We start from the raw sequence: 19,759 nt of genomic DNA on the forward strand, positions 1-19,759 counted from the left end.
CTTCAGCATAACATGGACAACTGGGTAACACTAGCCTTTTTGTACTTTCAAAAGTACACAACACAAAACACTTTTGCATCTGTTAGTTTTCTGTCAAGTCAAAAGCAATGGTAGTGTGGATAAAAACAAGATGACTCATGTTATGTGAAAGAACAGTAAAATACTTTTTAGGGCTCTACAGATTGTCTACAGACAGTATTGATACATAACTGATTTCCACTACATTGTTCCTGTTTTTTAAAGTACCTAAATATGCAAAGTAAAAGTACTCAATGAAGTAAAACAATACCTGTCAGTGTTTTATAATATCTTATATATTACATACATAACTATTGTATTATTATGATGTATCTCTGAGAAGATGGCTGTTCATAAGGTAAGAGTTTTCTTTTATCCAAAAGGTTTTGTAAAGTGATTGTTTGAGGAGTGTGAATTTTTTCAACATATGAACAAATACAATCTTCAGTTTATCACAAAACATTCAACAGCAATAAATCTAAATATGCCAGGCTTTCGATGGTGAGGAGGGGAATTAAAAATTGTAATCTGAAAAGTACTTCAAATTTCTATGGAATTATTTTAAATAAATGTACATAGTTTATTCCTTCACTGCTGTTTCATTAAAAAAACTGTTAATTAAATTCATCAACAATCATTGTTTAAAAAAACCACACACATCACAAGGTTAAAGAAACTACATTTGAAATTTATTATTACTGCGACGATTGATTCCATATCTTTCCAATCATACAGTACAAAATCTTACAGTATAAAGAAGGGTCAGATAGTTCTCACAGAGGTAAAAAAAAATTTTGTAAGAAAACAGGGCGAAGTGTGGAGCAAGATGGAACAACACAAGCTTAAGTATTTCTTTTTAAGATTTCTTGTGTACTGCAATTAAAACCATTGCTTTAAAACATGGACAAACTATGTCGTTTATGAACAAACATGTGGAGCCCTGCACTAAACATTGGTGTATTACACTGCAGGGGTTCTTTAACAAATTAACTGTTTGTTTAAATGGTGCTGAATAAAGATCCATTCATTAGTGCTACTAGGAAGCAGTAGTTAAATTCATCATGGTAATCAATTCATCTATTAGATAATCAAAAATGTTGTCATGATTTGGTGTAGTGTGTGTTTTGTTGGTTATGATTATGCTGTTTGGAAAATGTATGATATGGTTATTTTTATTAGAATTTAGTATTTTAATTGTAATTGTGTTATTTAACATCCGCCTGCCTGGGACTACAAATGAAAATTAGCCTGTATGGCTAAATTTGGCATATTTTCATGCTCTATGTGTTGCGTGGCTATGAATGTGCATTGTCCCATTTCTTAAATAAATAAACTCAAACTCAAACTCAATCATCATCAGCCATTGTTTTTGCGTTTACAAAAAGGTGAAGCTCATTTGCACAAGTGTGCGCAATGGGAAGATGTTTTTTTTCATCATGAATAAACATTAATTTAGGAGATGGATGAAAGCCAATGGCTGGGACTTTGCTGCTCCCTGTAGCAAATGCCAGGATGTGACCAGGTCTCAAAGTCTTCAGGAATGCCTCCTCACTGTTGGTTAGAGTCCTGTCCCCATATGTGTCTCTCAGCTCTTTATCTAAAAGCAAAGGGATACAATTGTTGACTTGAGACAGTAAAATACTCAGGTTTAAAGGGATAGTTAACCCAAAAACGAAAATTCTGTCATCATATACTCATTCTCATGTTGTTACAGACCAATATAAATTTCTTTGGTCTAATGAACACAGAGCAAGATATTTTGAGAAATGTTTGTAACCAAACTGTTCGTGGACCCCATTTACTTCCATTTTTATATAATTTTTCCATTTTAAATGTTGACAGAATTTTCATTTTTGGGGTAACTATCCCTTTAAGAAAGCCTGACTCAAATTAATGAGTGACTAATAGATTACTGTATAGGTATTTTGGTGAAAATTTTATTCTGAAAAGCAATTAGATAACATCTCTATTCTTGTTTGTGGTACATAAACATTAGATAGGCACAGCTTCATGGGTTGTAAGAAATAAAATAAATTTGTAAGTTTCCTGGATTTGTCTGGTTGTATAATATACTGAATTACAAATAATGAGTTTGGTTCCAAAATGCAATAAATTCATTTTGACTAATTTCGGTAAAAACGTGTTTTCTATAACAAGAAAGTGACATGATGAAAACCCCTATTTTCTGTTACAAACTTTCACAATGCATCTTTATAGGTTATACAAACATAAAAAATTCAAATCCATAATTTGATTTTCAAAGATTTATTATAAACTTCTTTTTTCCACAAACTGCAATAAATCCATCAATATAACAATATATATTAATGTTCATTCATCTTTGCCATGTTAAATTCATTTAGTTTTTCATTTACAACTGATTTAAACGTTTAAATAAACATTAATGGCATCAACCAAAACACTTTTTCATATTAAGAACACTCATTGCTTGCTTGGGATGTCGTCGTTTAACTTTTTTGCCAGCCATCAGCTGTAAAATGTTTGGTCCTGCTCGATTTTCGTTGGCTTTGCATAAAATAAAAGTTTTTATAAGATCCCCTGGGGTCAATGTGTTAGCATGAGAGACCTTGATGCTGTCGGGCGAACAAGCAACCGGCATTTTTCGTCTCCTAATACTTTACGTGAGAGGCACTTGGATGTTGATGGCTGACATTTCTTCCCCTCCACAGAAAACCACAACAGGTTTAGCAATGCCATTAAGGTATTATTTCGGTTTGTTTGTTAATCACAAAGTACAAAGTAGATGAGGAAAACTAGGATTCCGTGTACTCAACGCGCCACCATTATTTGTTTACAATGTGTGGAATTGCGCGCTGTAATTTGTGGAGCGGATTTATTGCATTCTGTAGAAAAGGGGGAGTGGCGTTTATTGCGTTTTGGGAAAAAAGATGACAGAATAACACGACGGATATTGGATTTTGCCTAAAATTAAGCATTTACTTTTAGAAACTGACGGTACTTACTTTCAACACATTGGAGAAACTCCCTAAATTTGATCACTATCAACTCCTCCTTAGCTCTTCTGTTGCTCCCCAGTACGGAGTAGCTTGGTTTGAGAATACCAGCTACAAAATCAGCTTCTTGACATTTGTCCTCTCCTGGTATGTCAAGTAGCACACGCAAGCTGGGGTTCTCTCTCAGGAGTGATAAAACCTGGAGGGAATTCATCACCATTAATGAAAGGCCATAAAGATAATCCAAGATGATACAGAACTGTGAGGTAAAACTTACTCCATAGTGGGACAAGCCATCAATGAGTTGATCAAGACAGCTCTGCCGTTGCACAACAGTATGGTATAAAACTGCATTTTTCACAAACACATCTCTGTTGGCCATGGTGACTACGAGTGGAAGCCCCTCTACTTGATATCGCCATGAGTCACAACAGCTGACTGCCTTCTCCAAATCATCCTGCAAGGTTGCATCTTGAACCTAAATATTACAGATCAAATGTTATTTTTTCAAATTACTGCATTTAACCAACAACATTTACAGAAGTACTATGTAGACTGTGCTTTTCCCTTAATAGTTACATATGACAAGAAAAGTTTGCATTATTAGTTATTTGTTTGGTAATATGAAATCAAAATTATTTTGATAATGCATTCCACCAAAATAAAAGTAACGGCTTTTTTAATATTCCACAGTAGTACAAAGGCTTACTACAATAGTCTTCAGATCATAACATTGTGCATTACCTTATTGAGGTTCTCCCTTAAATCAGGGTCACCTATATCATCAGGTGACACATGAACTTGAAGGATGTCCCCAAATACAATGTAGTCCACTACACTTGGAGACAGGAATGCAGGTGTTTCACCCCCTTGCACTATTATTGTAGACATCATCCTGCCAATAGGGATGGCTCCCGCGAAACTGACGTTTCGACACTGTGTCGAGATCCCGAAGCGTAAATGTTTCGAAACACTGCTCCGAAATGTGATTCGAAACACCCATGTCACGTGATGAAGTGATTTGAAACACCAAGCGGTGCATTTCACAAGTATTTCGAAAGGTGGCGTACCTGTCGAATCTGCTTCGAATCTTAAACTGACAGGGTAGGAAACAAAACTGACAATACCTCATAGATGCGTTTTTGGCAAGATCAAATACTATAAATTACTGAAAAGAAGTAATTTTTCCTCATAGGTATGTAACACTTAGGCTACTTACAAAAAATGCATGCCAGCAAATGTCCATTGTGTGAGAATGTTTTCAAAGGCTGGAGAAATTATATGTAAAAAAGTAGCTGGTTGAGTTTATCAACACAGAACAATTTATATATTTGAATAAAGATCTTTATATGTAAACAATGTGGCATATTATGGCTTGATATATTTTATGAATCTCTTATTATTTATTTGGTATATCTCTATTCTATTTTTTTTTTTCATTAAATAGACCCGAATAGCCTATAGTTATCGACAATTGTGAGCCTAAAAGCTCATGTAGTTGTCAAACAGATGTTGAAACAACAACAAAACTATTTTATTATGATGACGTAGCACATACATTTCCCAGGTTCGATCCTAAGACCTACGAATGAGAGTCGAGAGCACTATCCACTCTCCCATTCTATCACTTGTGTGTCAATTAAACAACATGTGGGATACAATTTGTCAGGGCTCGTCTAAAATCTTGTCAAGGCTGCTTCATGTAAAGACATGCAAACGACCGCTAGGTGTCACTGTGGAGGCGGTTTCGGATTGATGTTTCGAAGCCTCGAAACATACGGCACAATTGATTCAACTGTTTCAGTGTTTCACAAAGCCTCGCTCTGCCCACCACTACCTGCCAATGGTTCGATACACTCCGTTTTGCAAGTGGAACATGTTCAGTCTTGGTGTGCATCCATTTGGTGTGCCTGAAATATTAAATAAGTTAAGCAGCACATTCTGTATTATTTTCTCTGGCATGTACAAAACAATATTTGTGGTCAGGTAGCTAAATAAATAATGAGAGATATATATATATATATATATATATATATATATTTTTTTATAAAAACCTTCAAAAGCTCCACTGTCCTGGAAGATAGCCTTCACCAGTAAGCGGAAAAACTCTCGTCTGGGACCCCCAAGGTCAGCAGCATCTTCCACAGCATCATGTTCATCGCTTGTAAATGTGACATAGAGCTTGTCACAGCTTTCTGCAAAACTGGGTCTCTTAAACACACGTAATGCTGTGGTCCAAACATTGGCTCGGCTGATATAGATCTGTCTTGTTCCCGATGTAATAACTGCCTCACTATGAGCTTGTAGAAGACCTGCAATTTCTTCTTTGCTCAGCATTTCAGATGACCTATATTAAAAATGACAAAGATAAATAGACCTTTGACTATCTGTGCATTTACTCCACTATCACCTTCAGTGCACAATGACATAACTGTTCAATGTTGTTTGCAATGTTTACACTGGTGTAAACAAGATGTTTACTGTAATAAAAAATTACTTGTAATGCTTACTTTAAAGTATTAACAGCAGGTCCATCAAACTCTTCTAGTAGACTACGCTGAATAGCCTCTTCAAGAGCCTCATCTTCCTCCAGAAAAACAGGGCTAAGCAAATGGACAGCAGAAAATTCAGCAGAGAGAAAGAGAGAGAGAAATAGAGAGAGGGAGAGATAGAGAGAAAGCGAGAGATAGACAGAGCGAGAGATAGAGAGAGAGAGAGAGCGAAGAAAGGAGCAAGAGTGAGCGAAAGAGAGATAGAGAGCGAAAGAGAGATAGAGAGAGAGACTTTTATCATAATGGTTCATAATGTAAACGGACCAACATCTACACTGCTGTATTTCTATGAAGCCCAAACAATATATTACACAAAGTCTGCCACATTATAAGGAAACACTTGTCTCAGGTCCTCTGCCTGGCCCTGACTTTCAGTTTCTTGAGTGCTGCTCTCTGTCTCCTGCCTTCTGGCCTCACTTTCCCTCTGTGATGAAGGCACTGCACTCAGCACTGCATAAAGAAAAGGAGGTTAAAAGGAAATATTTTTGTAATGATGTTAATCTCATTTTATCTAACTTAACCATAATTCCATTTTTAATAGTTTTTCCTTTAAAAGAAATTGAAAAGGAAACCTAAAAGAATTAAGACATCCAATCCAACTACAGTATACAGGTTGCTTACAGTGATCCATTTGAGGCTGACCATAAAAATTAAATAAAAGAACTGATGCCTAAATTTTGTCAGTTTGGCTTTTGTTAAGCTTTGGTCACACTACAGGACTTTCAAAGTCTGAAAGGATTAGTTCACCTCAAAATGAAAAATTCCTAATAATTCACAAACCACAATAGATATCCATGTCTTTCTTTTCTCAGTGGAAGAGAAATTAAGGTTTTTGAGGAAAACGTTTCTGGATTTTTCTTCACAGAATGGGCTCAAATGGTTACCATAGTTTTTCAAGTCCAAATCAATGCAGTTTCAAAAGTCTTTGAAGTGCTTTAACTTCAATCTGCACAATCCAAGCTGAGGATGAGGGGCTAATCTAGCGAAACGATCGTTCATTTTATAAAATAAATAAAAAATATATACTTTTTATACAACTGTTTGGATTGAACACAAGCCGGAAGACTGGAATCACACATTACATTACTGTTTGTGAAAGTTCGTTAATTGCTCTCAGCTAAGCAGAAAATCAGGGCTTCAATCCTAAAAATGTGTGAACTCAACTTTTGCGGGTAAAAAGCAGTAATTACTGAGTTGTCAAGGTCAAGGGTATCGTCCCTGTCCGATGAAACTCGTAAAGTTTCATCGAAGCTCAGCACTGGATATAGCCGAATAAACATGACAATGACTTTCCTTCATCGAGGTAAACGTTTCCCCCGGACCCCAGACGAACATCTAGGAGTGACTTAATTATGGTAGGACTGTGCAAACAAAGTATCTGTCTAGCATTGGTGTTATTTACGCTGGGGACATCCCACCGCTTTTTGAAGGCGTTTGGTTAAAATGTTCTGAAAATCAAGCGATGCTTAAGACTGGTTTTGTGGTCTAGTGTCACATATGTTGCGTTGTATGCTTATGGTGTGTTTTCTTGTACATATGTAATGAAATTCATTGTAATCATTTATTAAACGTGCTGCTGTTTTCTACGGTATGGTGCTTTGGCACTGTTCGGTTGAGCTGGTGTTGCAGGGACTGTTACATGTGTGCAGTCGACATTGTTGAGGGTTTTATGCTGAGTATTTTCTTGTTGTTGACTAGCCTACGCTATGCCCATTTTTGGTGTGCCGTTATTCAATATTTTTCCCTTCCTGCAGTAATGTTTTTATCTGATCTTTTGTCCCCACCACTTTTCAACACAAACTGACACCCCAGCTGTCTAGCATTACCATGTCAGTGTATTGATTCATTGTCCCTTCATAGTTTGCAAGAGACATTTAATAAATGTATAATTAATATTAAATAAAGTAAGCGTATTTAACTAAGATGTAGGCTATTTAATGAACTGAGCGTATTCATCTGTCAATACGAAACACAACTTGGCCATTCTAATTAATGATCGGAAGAACACGTATCGATCACAGTTACTGTAAAATATGCACGTATGTCCATTTAAACTCAATTTTGGTCAAATGTGGATTATATCATTACACTGGCAAGAATATGGTTACATGTAAATATGCCGTACCAAGTATGACAACGCTACATTCAACTGCTCTTGATATACAGTGTTTTTTTCACTTCCTGAAAAGTAACCGTTATACTTATTAATCACTAGGGGTGTGACGAGATCTGGTGCGACGTGGAGGTGAAATGCTGCCGTTTCTCAAATAAAAGACTGTATCCTTCTGAGGTTGCATGAGAGTCTTATTAGAGACTATTAACAATTATAAAGTTTACTAATTATTAAGTTAATTGCAAATTGTAGTAATATGCATATGACTTGCGAATGTAATGCTCAGTTAACTGAAATAAACCTTGATGATGTTTGTAGCCTGCATATGCAACCTCCGGAAGATGCAGCTTTCTGTTTGAACCTTTTACAATGCATGCATTATATTCTTTCTTTTACTGCATGTGCTTTTTTATTTAGGTTTCCAATAATGTTCGTTTGGGAACTGGTATAAAGTCTGAGTTGTGTCAAAGTCAGAAGTGTCTCAGCAGATTAAACCCTCACACAGAGTTCACATGAATGTCTGCATGTTCTTGCTCAAGAAGGACAGTGGCTGTATCATTTCTATTGTAAAGAATTGGACAAATATTAAAGATTCAAATGGATTTAAACATTGTTTGGCTAAAAATAAATGTTTTTCCATCTAAAGTGAAAGTGAAGATAGCATCCGCGAGACGAGTACACTATTGCCACCTGCAGGCATTTGTTATAATACATAATGCAGGTTTATTACATAGGCTACAAATATAATGTTGTTTAATGTAACTTGGTTTTGATACTTCATTTGAACCAAATTATTATTGCATCTTCATTATTATGTAATTTTAAAGGCTATTGTTCACTTGGGTCTTTTTTGATTACCAAAAAATATCAAATTCAGAGAGAGCAAGGCTGGTTGGGCCAAGGGTTGGTTGGCACACAGTTCAATTACAGTACACTCCAGGGCCCTGCCACAAAAATCTAACATTAAAATGACTGCCCTCTTGACCTAAACACACCCATTTACTAAAATCATTGAATATTCACTAACTGTTGAGGTGTGGATAGCTTCTATATTTTACAGTGTCAAAACAAAAAAAAAACGTTCCCCACACTAAATACATTTTAGAGCTATGATAGATTGTTCCTGTGAACCCAATCTCGTGTCTCGTCTAGTGGATTAAGTGTCTCGTCGCACCCCTATTAATCACACAAACAATGTATTACAGTGAAACTTGTCCTCTGCATTTAACCCATCCCAGGAGCAGGGGCAACCATAGCACAGCGCCCGTGAACCAACTCCAGATTCTTAGCCAGTGCCTCGGTCAAGGGCACTGACTGGATAATTCATCTAAATGTGCGCGTTTTTGATGGTGCAGGAAACCCACACAAACACGGGAGAACATGCAAACTCAACACAGAAAGGACCAGGGCTGGACCGGGGTTTGAACAGAGTTATCATACAGCCTATAGAAAATATAATATAAACATCTGCTTTAACCTACTTCTTTGATGTGATGGACTTTCTTGCAGTCTCTCATTTTCACTGCCTTGACTGTTGAGCTCACTTTCACTTGTGGAAGGTGACACTGTATGAACTAAATGACATGTTATGGACAAAAGAAGGGAATACACACACACACACACACACACACACATACATACATACACATACATATACACATACATACAATAATACACACACACACAAGAAACTGGAAGCAAAGTACTTAACATTTTTAATTAATTACCCATATCTGAATTTTGGAATGAGCAGAATTAGAACAGATAAAAAATGTTATAAATGAACGATAAACCCATTGCATTGCTGTGATAAAAATTACCGGTTGACTGTGACTACAACCTGTTGCGAAACAACATTACAAATTCTCAAACCCACCTCTCTTTCTCGAGCCCACAGGACTTTCAAAGTCACTATCGGAGAGTTCCTCAGGTTCCTCCTGGAGAAAAAAAGTGATAAATAATACATCAAGCAAGTGGTAGTTAAGTATTTAACACCGAGTTAACCTAAAAAAAATTAGAAGCAAAATAAGCAACATAAATATTTTTACTTCTAACACATTGAAATGCTGCCCATAACTGAAACCCTGTACTGACATGTAAACTGTTTACCTGTACAGGTTTGCTTATTGATGCCATTATATAGAGACAAGTGGCTGAACTAATCGAAGCAACTTCTTTTCCACCCCACAGAAAACTGCTTGAGACATTTGGTTTCATTAGTCTTTTGCATCCCTTGACTGTACTCAAATACTCGAATGGGAAAGACTGGCCCATAGACAATGCAAACGTTCTTCTGAAAATGGCGGTCATTTCTTCTTTAAGTTGTGCTTCAGACCTGTCAGATGTAAAGGAGATCTTCCCAATAAGGCCATTGCGTGCTAAATTTGCTCTTGAGTCTCCCCTTGGAATGCGGAATGTTGATGCTGACGAAAAAGGCAAGCACACAACATCTCTTGTATAATGTTTGCAGGCTTTGTTTTTTCTGACAAAACGTGAGTGTGTAGCAGTCCGTTGATGAACTGATGGAAAGGGAACCTGAAATCAATGAAAACAGAGACACTTGTGCATTACAAGAGAGCAATTCGTTTTCGTTAATTGTGAATGCAAACCAACTTACTGATGGTGGGTCATTAAACTTTTTTTGTCAATAAGCAATTTATTAAATCAAAACACTGGTGTTGTGTAAAATATGCCATCATGATTGGAACTAATCCTGAAACATTACACCACACAAAAAAAACAAAAAACAAACAAACAGCCAGCTAAGTTACATGAATATGCAAGTATACCGAGCGGTATGATGTCCCAGTGGAGGTGGTGGGTGTGGCTGGCCCCGGTGTGTAATTGTAAGTGGTGGGAACCTGAAGAGACATTAGCAAAATATTAGCAACATTATATTTCATGTGTTTTTAATGTTTACATGCTCAGCAGTCAAAGGTCATGGTTGAGATTGGTAACGGAAACAGAGAGAGATACATTATATGCTTTTTTACAGTATACACTCTGTCTCTGGTACCTTATTCACATTAAATTAAATGTCTTTATCATTATGACTGCCGCTGTCCTTCATCAGCATTTCTCTCTCTCTAGCCAAGCAGAGAATGGTTTTATCTTGTGAGTAAAGGTCAACAGGTAAGTTAAGCCAAGAGAGATTTCCATTTGACCAACAATTTAGTGTAATTTGTAAGGTGAGAAGTAGCCTCTGTAGCTGTAATGCTAAATTATCTAATGAATCATGCTTTGCTGCTCAGCAAATCTTCACATAATCTTACCCTAACGAAAATTAACCATGGTTTTACTACGGTTAAAACCAGAAAAACATGGTTACTGTGGTAAAACCGTAGTAACCACAAAATAACCATGGGTTTGACAACCATGGTTTTCCAAAACCATAGTTAAACCATGTAAACATGGTTACTACACTTTTACCACAATAAAACCATGGTTTACTGCGTCACTCACGTTAAACGTGTGAGTTTTACGCTTTATAGAAACACATGTGCTACACATAAAGTTCATTTGTTGCTAGTAACAAATCTCTTTTGCTAGTTTAGTTAAGTTAACCTTTACAAAAAAATCTAATGCTACGTGGTTTGAAAAACGTACTTACCGATGTGGTGGCATGTGGTGGCCCGGAGGTGGTTGTTGTCGTTGTTGAAACATTTTGGATAGCCGCCAGGACGGCTCTGCCGATGCTCTCAACTAAAGCCGATTCGTTGGACATTTTGAACGACAGTAACGTTAACGGTTACCTGGTCGGGGCGGGCGGGCGGGGATACAGGCTCTTGCTGGCAATTAAGCATGCGAACATGACAGAGTGATGACATACGGAGCCCTTCTGATGACATGGTAAAACTTTTTTTTTAAATCGTGGCCACAAATTAGCAATTCGTTCCCACGAATTATTAAATCGTGCGCACGTTTTAGTAATTCGTTCCCTCGTTTAAGCTAAATCGTGCGCACGATTTAGTAATTCGTTCCCTCGTTTAAGCTAAATCGTGCGCACGTTTTAGTAATTCGTTCTCTCGTTTAAGCTAAATCGTGCCCACGTTTTATTAACTCGTTCCCTGATTAAGTTAAATCGTGGCCACGTTTTATGAATTAGTGCCCAGAATTTCATTTAAACCATCTGGACATTAACACAACGCTAACAAGATCAAATTCACTCTAACCATTATTAATGACGCATACTTAATGCAGTTTAATAAATTCCTGCCAAGAATTTCATTAAAATCATCGGAATAGTGACGCTTATTGCAGCTCAATGCATTAATACATTGTTATTAAGTATAAAATTCATACACCTTATGGCTTCTGTATATATACAGTTTATTAACTCCTTCACAGGATTTCATAAAATATATTGGGACATAACGTGAGCTAACACATTGATACAGTGCTATATAAGGATCAAATTCATACATCTTGGGTCTTAAACCGTTTTATTCATTCCTGCCCGGAAAATTAGAAAAACAATAATCGGGAAATTAACATGACCCTTAACGCATAAATACAGTGCTATTTAAAGATCAAGATTAATCTATATACCTTATTAATGAGCCATACTTCATATACAGTTTTATTAATTCCTGTGCAGAATAAAAAAAAACCTTAACACAACCTTTAGGACATTAACATGACGCTTAATGCATGCTAATGCATTAAATACAGTGCTTTTAAGATCAAAATCACTTTATTAATAAGTCACATATTCCTGCACAGAATTAAAAAACATATTGGGACATTAAGGTGACGGAGTAATAAATTAAACTAAATAATTCAGTTGCTTAAATATCACTAAAATAAAATAACTTAATAAAATCTCTTTATGTCACTTGGGTGATTTTTTTAGTTAGACAAACCAAAATAAATGACAAAAAAAGAAAAAGAAAATTTGTGTAATTATTTGTAATTATTGTGTAAATATTATTTAGGTGTATACATCAAATAAAATAAGTATTTAACCAACAGATTATTTCTAATAAAAATCCTTAATATTTGTTGTAAATTGACGCATACAAAATGCAGTTTTATAAACTCCTGCCTAGAATTTCATTAAAATCATTGGAACATGCTTATCGCAGCTCAATGCATTAATATAAAATTCATACTATGGGTCGTGTACTCATTGATACAGTGCCAAGGATCAAATTCATACAGTTTTATTAATTCGTGCCCAGTAGGCTATTTAATAACCGGGACATTAACGTGACGCTTAACGCATTAATAAAGTGCTATTTAAAGATCAAGTTTACTATATACCTTATTAATGAGTCATACTATAGCCTAGTTTTATTAATTCCTGCGCAGAATTTAAAAAATATAGCTTAATGCATGCTAATACATTAAATACAGTGCTATTAAAAGATAAAAATCACTATAAAACTTATTAATGAGTCATATACATATTCCGTTTTATTTAGCCACGTCAGGCAAAATGTCAAAAGGTTTAAGGGTTGACAAATAAAAAAATTGGCATGGACTAAACAGTTAAGCAGCCGGTGTTGTGTGGAAGTCTGTTCCCCCTATGTTTCCCTTTAGTGTAGTGTTTATTCTTTATATACATTGAAAGTTTTAATGGCTACTGAGATGTACATGTGTGCATTTATGTAATGTATCTTGACTGTTCTTGATTGTAAGTCAATTATTTTTACAGTATGAATCATATTATATGTATAATATATATTTATTATGTTTGGAAACTTAACAGTTTTAAAACAAACAGTAGAGAAAAAAAGAAAAGAAAAAGACAGGCTATATGTTAAAAGACATAAAACTGTCAAATATGAAATATTTAATAAATTGTATAATAGAATACATGATATTATTGCTTTTTAGTATAACCAATTGAAATCTTTAATCTTTCTAAATAAATTATAAATGTAACGTGATGAAAACGCTATAAACATAGAGACTTCAATGAGGAACAAACACCGGCGCCGTCTTTGATTCATTAGTTCTGATACCAAATAAAGTCAACTGCATAAATAGTCCTGTATCCATTGCAAACATATTTTATTATAAGTCTTAAAAATGTCCATAACATAAAATCATTGTCAGCATACCATAGTTTGACTTGTACTGCGCTGCGCTGATTTCTAAAGACTGCGGCGATAGCGTTTTGCGCTCAAAAACGCTAAGAGAGAGCTTACGAATGGTCCAGACCAACCTTACGAAAGTGTGACTCTACAGAAGATATAATAAGCGTACAAACGTTTTGGGAATCGTGCCATAGAGTTAAGAGAGAGATTAAGGAATAGGTTAAGGACTACTTAGCAATAAGAACGTTTTGGGGAACCGGGCCCTGTTAGTTAAATACTTATTTTATTTGATTATATTATTATTATATTATTTGTATACACCTAAATAATATCTGTACATATTACACAAAATTTATGTTTATTTTTTTATATTAAATCATCTATTTTGGTTTGTCCAACTAAAAAAAATCACCCAAGTGACAAAGAGATTTTATTAAGTTATTTTAATTATTCATTTTAGTGATATTTAAGCCACTGAATTATTTAGTTTAATTAATTACTGCGCCACGTTAATGTTCCAATATGTTTTTTAATTCTGGCCAGGAATAAATAAAACGGTATATGTATATAACTTATTAATAAGGTATATAGTGATTTTGATCTTTTAATAGCACTGTATTTAATGCATTAGAATGCATTAAGCGTCATGTTAATGTCCCTAAGGTTGTGTTTAGTTTTTTTTTATTAATAAAACTGTATATGAAGTATGACTCCTTAATAAGGTATATAGTAAACTTGATCTTTAAATAGCAATGTATTTATGCGTTAAGCATCATGTTAATGTCCGGATGTTTTTTTTATTATTCCGGGCAGGAATGAATAAAACGCTTTAAGACCCAAGATGTATGAATTTGATCCTTATATAGCACTGTATCAATGCGTTAGCTCACGTTATGTCCCAATGTTTTTTTTTTAATTCTGGGAAAGAGTTAATAAAACTGGATTTATACACGACCCAGGTGTATGAATTGTATCCTTAATAGCAATGTATTTATGTATTGAGCTGCGATAAGCGTCACTATTCTGATGATTTTAATGAAATACTGGGCAAAAATTTACAAAACTGATTTTAGTATGCGTCATTAGTAATGTGTATAGTGAATTTGATCTTTTAATAGATGTGCATTGTGGTAATAATGTCCCGATGGTTTAAATGAAATTCTGGGCACTAAAACGTGGGCACGATTTAGCTTAAACGAGCGAACGAATTACTAAAACGTGGGCACGATTTAGCTTAAACGAGGGAACGAATTACTTAAACGTGGGCACGATTTAGCTTAAACGAGGGAACGAATTACTAAAACGTGGCCACGATTTAGCTTAAACAAGGGAACGAATTACTAAAACGTGGCCACGATTTAAAGGAATACTTCACCGATTTAGCATTCAGCTTTGTATCAGTAGAAACCTGACAATATTTTTGAATGACCGTGTTTCCCACCCTCATGTTCCTGTGAGAGGAGACCCAGCGGGCATATGACCGACCTTCAACGTTGAAATTTGGTTGAAATTAGGTCAGTTGTTTGTTCAACGTTGAAACAACGTTGAAACAACGGTGAATGGTAAACGGTTGAAAAAGGTTAATAAAATGCTTAAAAATCAACGTTGAAACTTGGTTGAAATAACGTCAGTTGTTTGTTCAACGTTGATTCAACGTTGAAACAACGTTGAAACAACAGTGAAGTAAATGGTTGCAGAGAGACAATAAATAATGTTTTATAATATGTGAATCATTCAGAAAAAAAAATTAAAAACTCATTTTATAAAATTGATGACATTATAAAAAAAATGTAACAAATAATTGAATATACAGGTAGCGACGTAATCTCGCGAGATTACACGAGACTGGACTGTTTTAACGGCTGTCTTCAAGATCTTGCGTATCACAGAAGAAAATGCTTCAGAGAAAGAAGAGGTAAGGAAATATAAGTCAATGTAAACGCATAACGTTATTTTATTCACATATACAAAGTGGTATGACAAAAAAGCACGATGCCAAATCGGTTTTTTTCTGTTAGTTGCGAATGTATTTGTTATAGTAGTTAATTTGCTAGTCCACGGGATGTTCCCGCCGAAATTGGACCTTGTTATTATGAATATTAATAAATTAATATGAGGTGTGTTTTTATCAACTTAACCACTTGGTTGTTTTTGCTTCAGAAAAGCAACTAGTTATAAATGTAAGGGCTTTTTTGGACAACTTCGGTGAAAAAGTGTTGATTTCTTAGTTCAGTCAGCGTAACTTATATCCGTAACTTATATCCGCCACAGACACCTATCAGCCTTTTGTAAGGAGGAGCAGCTCGAGTGCGGTGCGGTCCGGTCAGTGTTAAGCTGCTTAGTTTCTCAAATTCATATTACTGATAAAGTGTTAAAACTTAGATGAGATGTTGGTGTTTTATGGCTCACGAATTCGCAATAACGGATACGTATAGCAGTTCGTGTTAATGACATTAATCCAAACTTATTGATGACGTGATAACATGGGCGTCGAATCCAATATTAATCATGCTGAGGTTTTCTCGACGGGGTAATGTGTATAAATGCAGTTATAAAATTAAAAGGGACAAGATAGTCGACGTGACCCTCATGTTTCCATGGCAATCAGTCAATTACATGTTACGCTTATGATCGCACCTGCGGTCATTCGCGCAGTATCCATTATTTTAAGCGGCATGAAACACTTAAGTTAACTCCTTTGTACGAAAATATCATGTCGTGTAAGTTGGCATGTTCTATTCGAATTGAAATACATTGTAACGGTGTAATTTTGCTTACTTGTTGAATAGTTAGCAAGTTTTAATGGAAATAGAAAATATTGGTTATCTAGACAAATGTGCTCTTATTATCAGTATATTTTTATAACTCTTTTGTAATGTCTTCGTTTTCAGAGCCCTTCAAATTAGAAAAGTGAGGATGATCTTGTCAATGCTGAGATTTTCATGCATCAGCAGCCACTACATCTGGATCAGGTAATGTTGTGTTAACCCCGCTATTCTACAATATTTACTTAAATGCAGTATGCAAGTGTATGTATTCATGTTCTGATAAAGTCATTATAGAATTCTCTTCCAATATTGCACTAATTTTACTTTTTTATATTTTGTCAAGATTGAACAAGAAACAGACAGCAAGGGTTGTCAGATCAGAAACAGAATGACACACAAACACAAGAAACTTCACAGGTGAGAATTGAGACTGGCTTTTTAAAAACACCTGCTACTTGTTTCTCAAGACTGGTTTATCATTAGGAAAATATAAGAAACTAATTTAGGATACAATGGTTACTTTTCAGCACAGCAATTAATTTCTTTTGTATGCCACTATTACTTCTACAGTATGTAGGCCTACATATTTCAAACACTTTGTTTTCAGTAGACAGAGACAAAAGTTAATCCAGTTTTCAGAGTGGATGGTGATGCAAGTTTTATAGAGGCTTCATATTGACAGAAAAAAATGGGTATTTGTGGTGGTGTATTTGACAGCATTTATTTGTTCTTATCTTTATGTATTATGGCTTTAATCATAATTTTTTAAATTGTCAATGAGCTGCCACCTACCCTGGTAATGCACCACCAAGATACCATGTTGTAATAGAAATCCGTAATTTACCATTTCTTTTTTGTGAAGCGTCTCCCCTAAAACCTTACAAAGCATTTAATATTTGTTTTGTAATCAGATCAAGTTCTACTAATCCTAATAATTAAGATGCAGTGTTTTGTATTTCACAATTTATGTTTTCTTTTTAAAAGGGGCTATGACTTGTTTTTATTTTATTATGTTTTAAATTGTAGGCAGATCAACATGCAATTTGAAGACGTGTGATAAAATACAGAGAGGTGAAGTAGTGTGTCTTTCCAGATCCCCAAATCATTCCCCCTTAAAAGGTAATGAATAGTGTTATGACAAAAATGTAAACATTCTTAATTTCTTTAAAAGTTGTACTTGGGCCACAGTTTTCTGTATTTCTTACCACAAGATTACATTTATATTTCTATACTAATGAAATATGTTTTTCTTTTTCCAAACTTTATCAAATGCAATGATCGCTAAGATGAGCCTGAAGAGGAGATTTGGGAAGATGCTGTTTCATAAGTCGCTTTGCCAGATCACCTGTGGTAAGTTTGTAAAACATATATTAAAAATAGGATTATAACATCTCCTAATCAAAAGTTTTTGATCAGGTCGGGATGTCTGCTAACAAGATGCCTTGCTGGTCTGAGCGAGTTTAAAGTCTTACACAGACAGTCCAGAAGTTCTGAAGTCCATCTTTGATTTCATTGGTAAGGGACTACACAAAAGGCTGTTTGACCCACACGTAAAGCAGCCTGTCAGTGTTTGCTTTGTTAAGCATCTCATTTGGGCGTGTTGAAAATATAAAGTTAATATCACTTAAGCGTTCAGTATTGGATTCATTTGTAACCAAATCGATCAGAAGCACCATTCACTACCATAGTATTCTTTTATCCTACTATGTAAGTCAATGGTGCTTCTGGTCAGTTTGGTTGCAGACATTCCTTAAAAAATCTTTGTGTTCATCATGACACTTTAAGGTGTAGAAACATCTCAGCAACCTCAAGAGAAATTGGAGGCAACTGAGGTAAATTGCAGATGATGTTTCAAAGGGTCTGAATATGTATAATGTAAATATGATATGTTTTCTTTTTTCATACATTTGCAAAAGTTTCTAAATTCTGTTTTTACTTTGTAAAAATATCTAAACAATTACAGTATCATGCAACAACATAAAATTGAAAGTGAAAAGTGTATGATTTCTGAATGCACTGTAGATTATCTTAATTGAACCTCATTGTCATCTTCGTAAACACAACAGCTTTGTTTCTTCATCAGATGGCTATGCAATGTTTCAAGTCAGACTATCAAAGAAAACGCATCTTGCCCTGATGTGCAATAACAAGATTTTTTTGTACATGGGCTAAAATGCTAGCCTAGAAATCTAGACGCACCATAGCGGCCGCAAAATATATTTGCTGCCAGGGTTTAGTCTAGGCACTCACAATACACTTAACCGGTCCAAAAACCAAAATTTGGTCAGGCCAATCACATCGTGTGTAGCGTCTGTGGGGCGGGCTTAACATGATGACGACAGAGCTGCAACGGTTCCTACTTGAAAACAGAGAATGGCTGCTGCTGCTGGCGAACAGCTATCTTTTGAAGCGGCTTTGGCCGCGACTCTGGAGGACTTAGACTTATGTTTTTCTTTGAGAGAAGAGCAAATAAACCCTACTGAAGTCCTTTTTAAGCAAGAAAGATGTGTTTGGAGTTTTGCCGACTGGTTACGGTAACTACGTCACCTTCTTCGTTGCTCTGATCCGTCATAGCGCTATCCTATTGCGTGCAGAGGCATTTTGAGGGACAACCTTATATCCCGCCCCTTGCATTGAGCCGTTTGTGTGAAGAGTTGCCAGACCTTACATCTTGATGTAGGTCTGGCTAACCAGGCTACTAAAATGCAGCATTTTTTGAAAATTAAATATCTTGTTTTTTCCCCCTCTTTAGATGCTGTCATCGTATTAAGTACAGCATGAGCCAGAATAGATGGGTGGTGGTGGCCATAAGAAGACTGTCAACTAAACCAACAACAAAATTCATATTTGCAGTTTTTCTTGAATAAAGTTTTTCTATTCAGATTAATAAAATGACTTTTAAACATGATTTTGTTTCATATTTTATGATTTTATTCTATATTTAGAAAATTCCACTTCTGCACTACTAACTGGAAACCTAACTGTTTGAAAGAATGTGTTTTTATCCATAAAAAAAATATTTTTAACAGCTGCTTTCATGTTTATTTGGAAAGGGTAGGCACCTGCCATCTTATTTGTCCACATTTAAACTTTACCTTCCTTAAGTGTTTAGTTCTATGAATGGGGTTGTACTGTAAGTTATGCGTAGCAAGTTGCATTCATATGATAATTGCATTAAAAATGACACGTTTACAGTAAATAATTTAGTGAGTATTGCAGTGTAAAGTAAAAATCTATATTTAGTGTTAAAAACAACAAGGAAATAGAAGGTTGAAATTGCGTCATGATATCA

At 35.3% G+C, this 19,759-nt stretch overlaps 2 protein-coding genes and 1 long non-coding RNA gene across 11 annotated transcripts; 1 reads left to right on the plus strand and 2 right to left on the minus strand.

Annotated features, from left to right (window-relative positions):
• Nucleotides 1–785: 785 nt before the first annotated feature.
• Nucleotides 786–11,580, minus strand: LOC135747178 (G2/M phase-specific E3 ubiquitin-protein ligase-like). 2 transcript variants are annotated; one of them, XM_065265845.2, is made up of 5 exons: nt 11,269–11,580; nt 10,448–10,519; nt 9,768–10,193; nt 9,535–9,595; nt 786–1,615 (listed from the first exon to the last, which is right to left on the minus strand). In XM_065265845.2, the coding sequence occupies exons 1-5, from the start codon at nt 11,380–11,382 to the stop codon at nt 1,365–1,367; spliced, it is 924 nt and encodes a 307-aa protein (XP_065121917.1). In that variant the 5' UTR covers nt 11,383–11,580; the 3' UTR covers nt 786–1,364. The 2 variants fall into 2 exon arrangements, with proteins under 2 accessions (XP_065121917.1, XP_065121918.1); XM_065265846.2 differs by lacking the exons at nt 9,535–9,595; nt 9,768–10,193; nt 10,448–10,519; nt 11,269–11,580 and adding exons at nt 3,003–3,192; nt 3,271–3,471; nt 3,738–4,480.
• Nucleotides 4,549–9,402, minus strand: LOC135747234 (uncharacterized). The gene is made up of 5 exons (XM_065265873.1): nt 9,140–9,402; nt 5,857–5,995; nt 5,504–5,596; nt 5,048–5,340; nt 4,549–4,903 (listed from the first exon to the last, which is right to left on the minus strand). The coding sequence occupies exons 1-5, from the start codon at nt 9,369–9,371 to the stop codon at nt 4,827–4,829; spliced, it is 834 nt and encodes a 277-aa protein (XP_065121945.1). The 5' UTR covers nt 9,372–9,402; the 3' UTR covers nt 4,549–4,826.
• A 4,386-nt stretch (nt 11,581–15,966) lies between the features above and the next one.
• On the plus strand, nt 15,967–19,375 carry LOC135747174 (uncharacterized). Of its 8 annotated transcripts, none has more exons than XR_010531721.2 (7): nt 15,967–16,021; nt 16,591–16,671; nt 16,811–16,884; nt 17,494–17,586; nt 17,754–17,817; nt 17,884–17,982; nt 19,220–19,375. It is a non-coding gene; the product is annotated as an uncharacterized lncRNA (long non-coding RNA). The 8 variants fall into 8 exon arrangements; XR_010531726.2 differs by having other exon boundaries at nt 15,968–16,016; nt 17,754–17,821; XR_010531727.2 differs by having other exon boundaries at nt 15,968–16,016; nt 17,873–17,982.
• The last annotated feature ends 384 nt before the right edge of the window (nt 19,376–19,759 follow it).

The sequence above is a fragment of the Paramisgurnus dabryanus genome, chromosome 1 (assembly GCF_030506205.2).
Source record: "Paramisgurnus dabryanus chromosome 1, PD_genome_1.1, whole genome shotgun sequence".
In the NCBI taxonomy this organism is placed as follows: Eukaryota; Metazoa; Chordata; class Actinopteri; order Cypriniformes; family Cobitidae; genus Paramisgurnus; species Paramisgurnus dabryanus.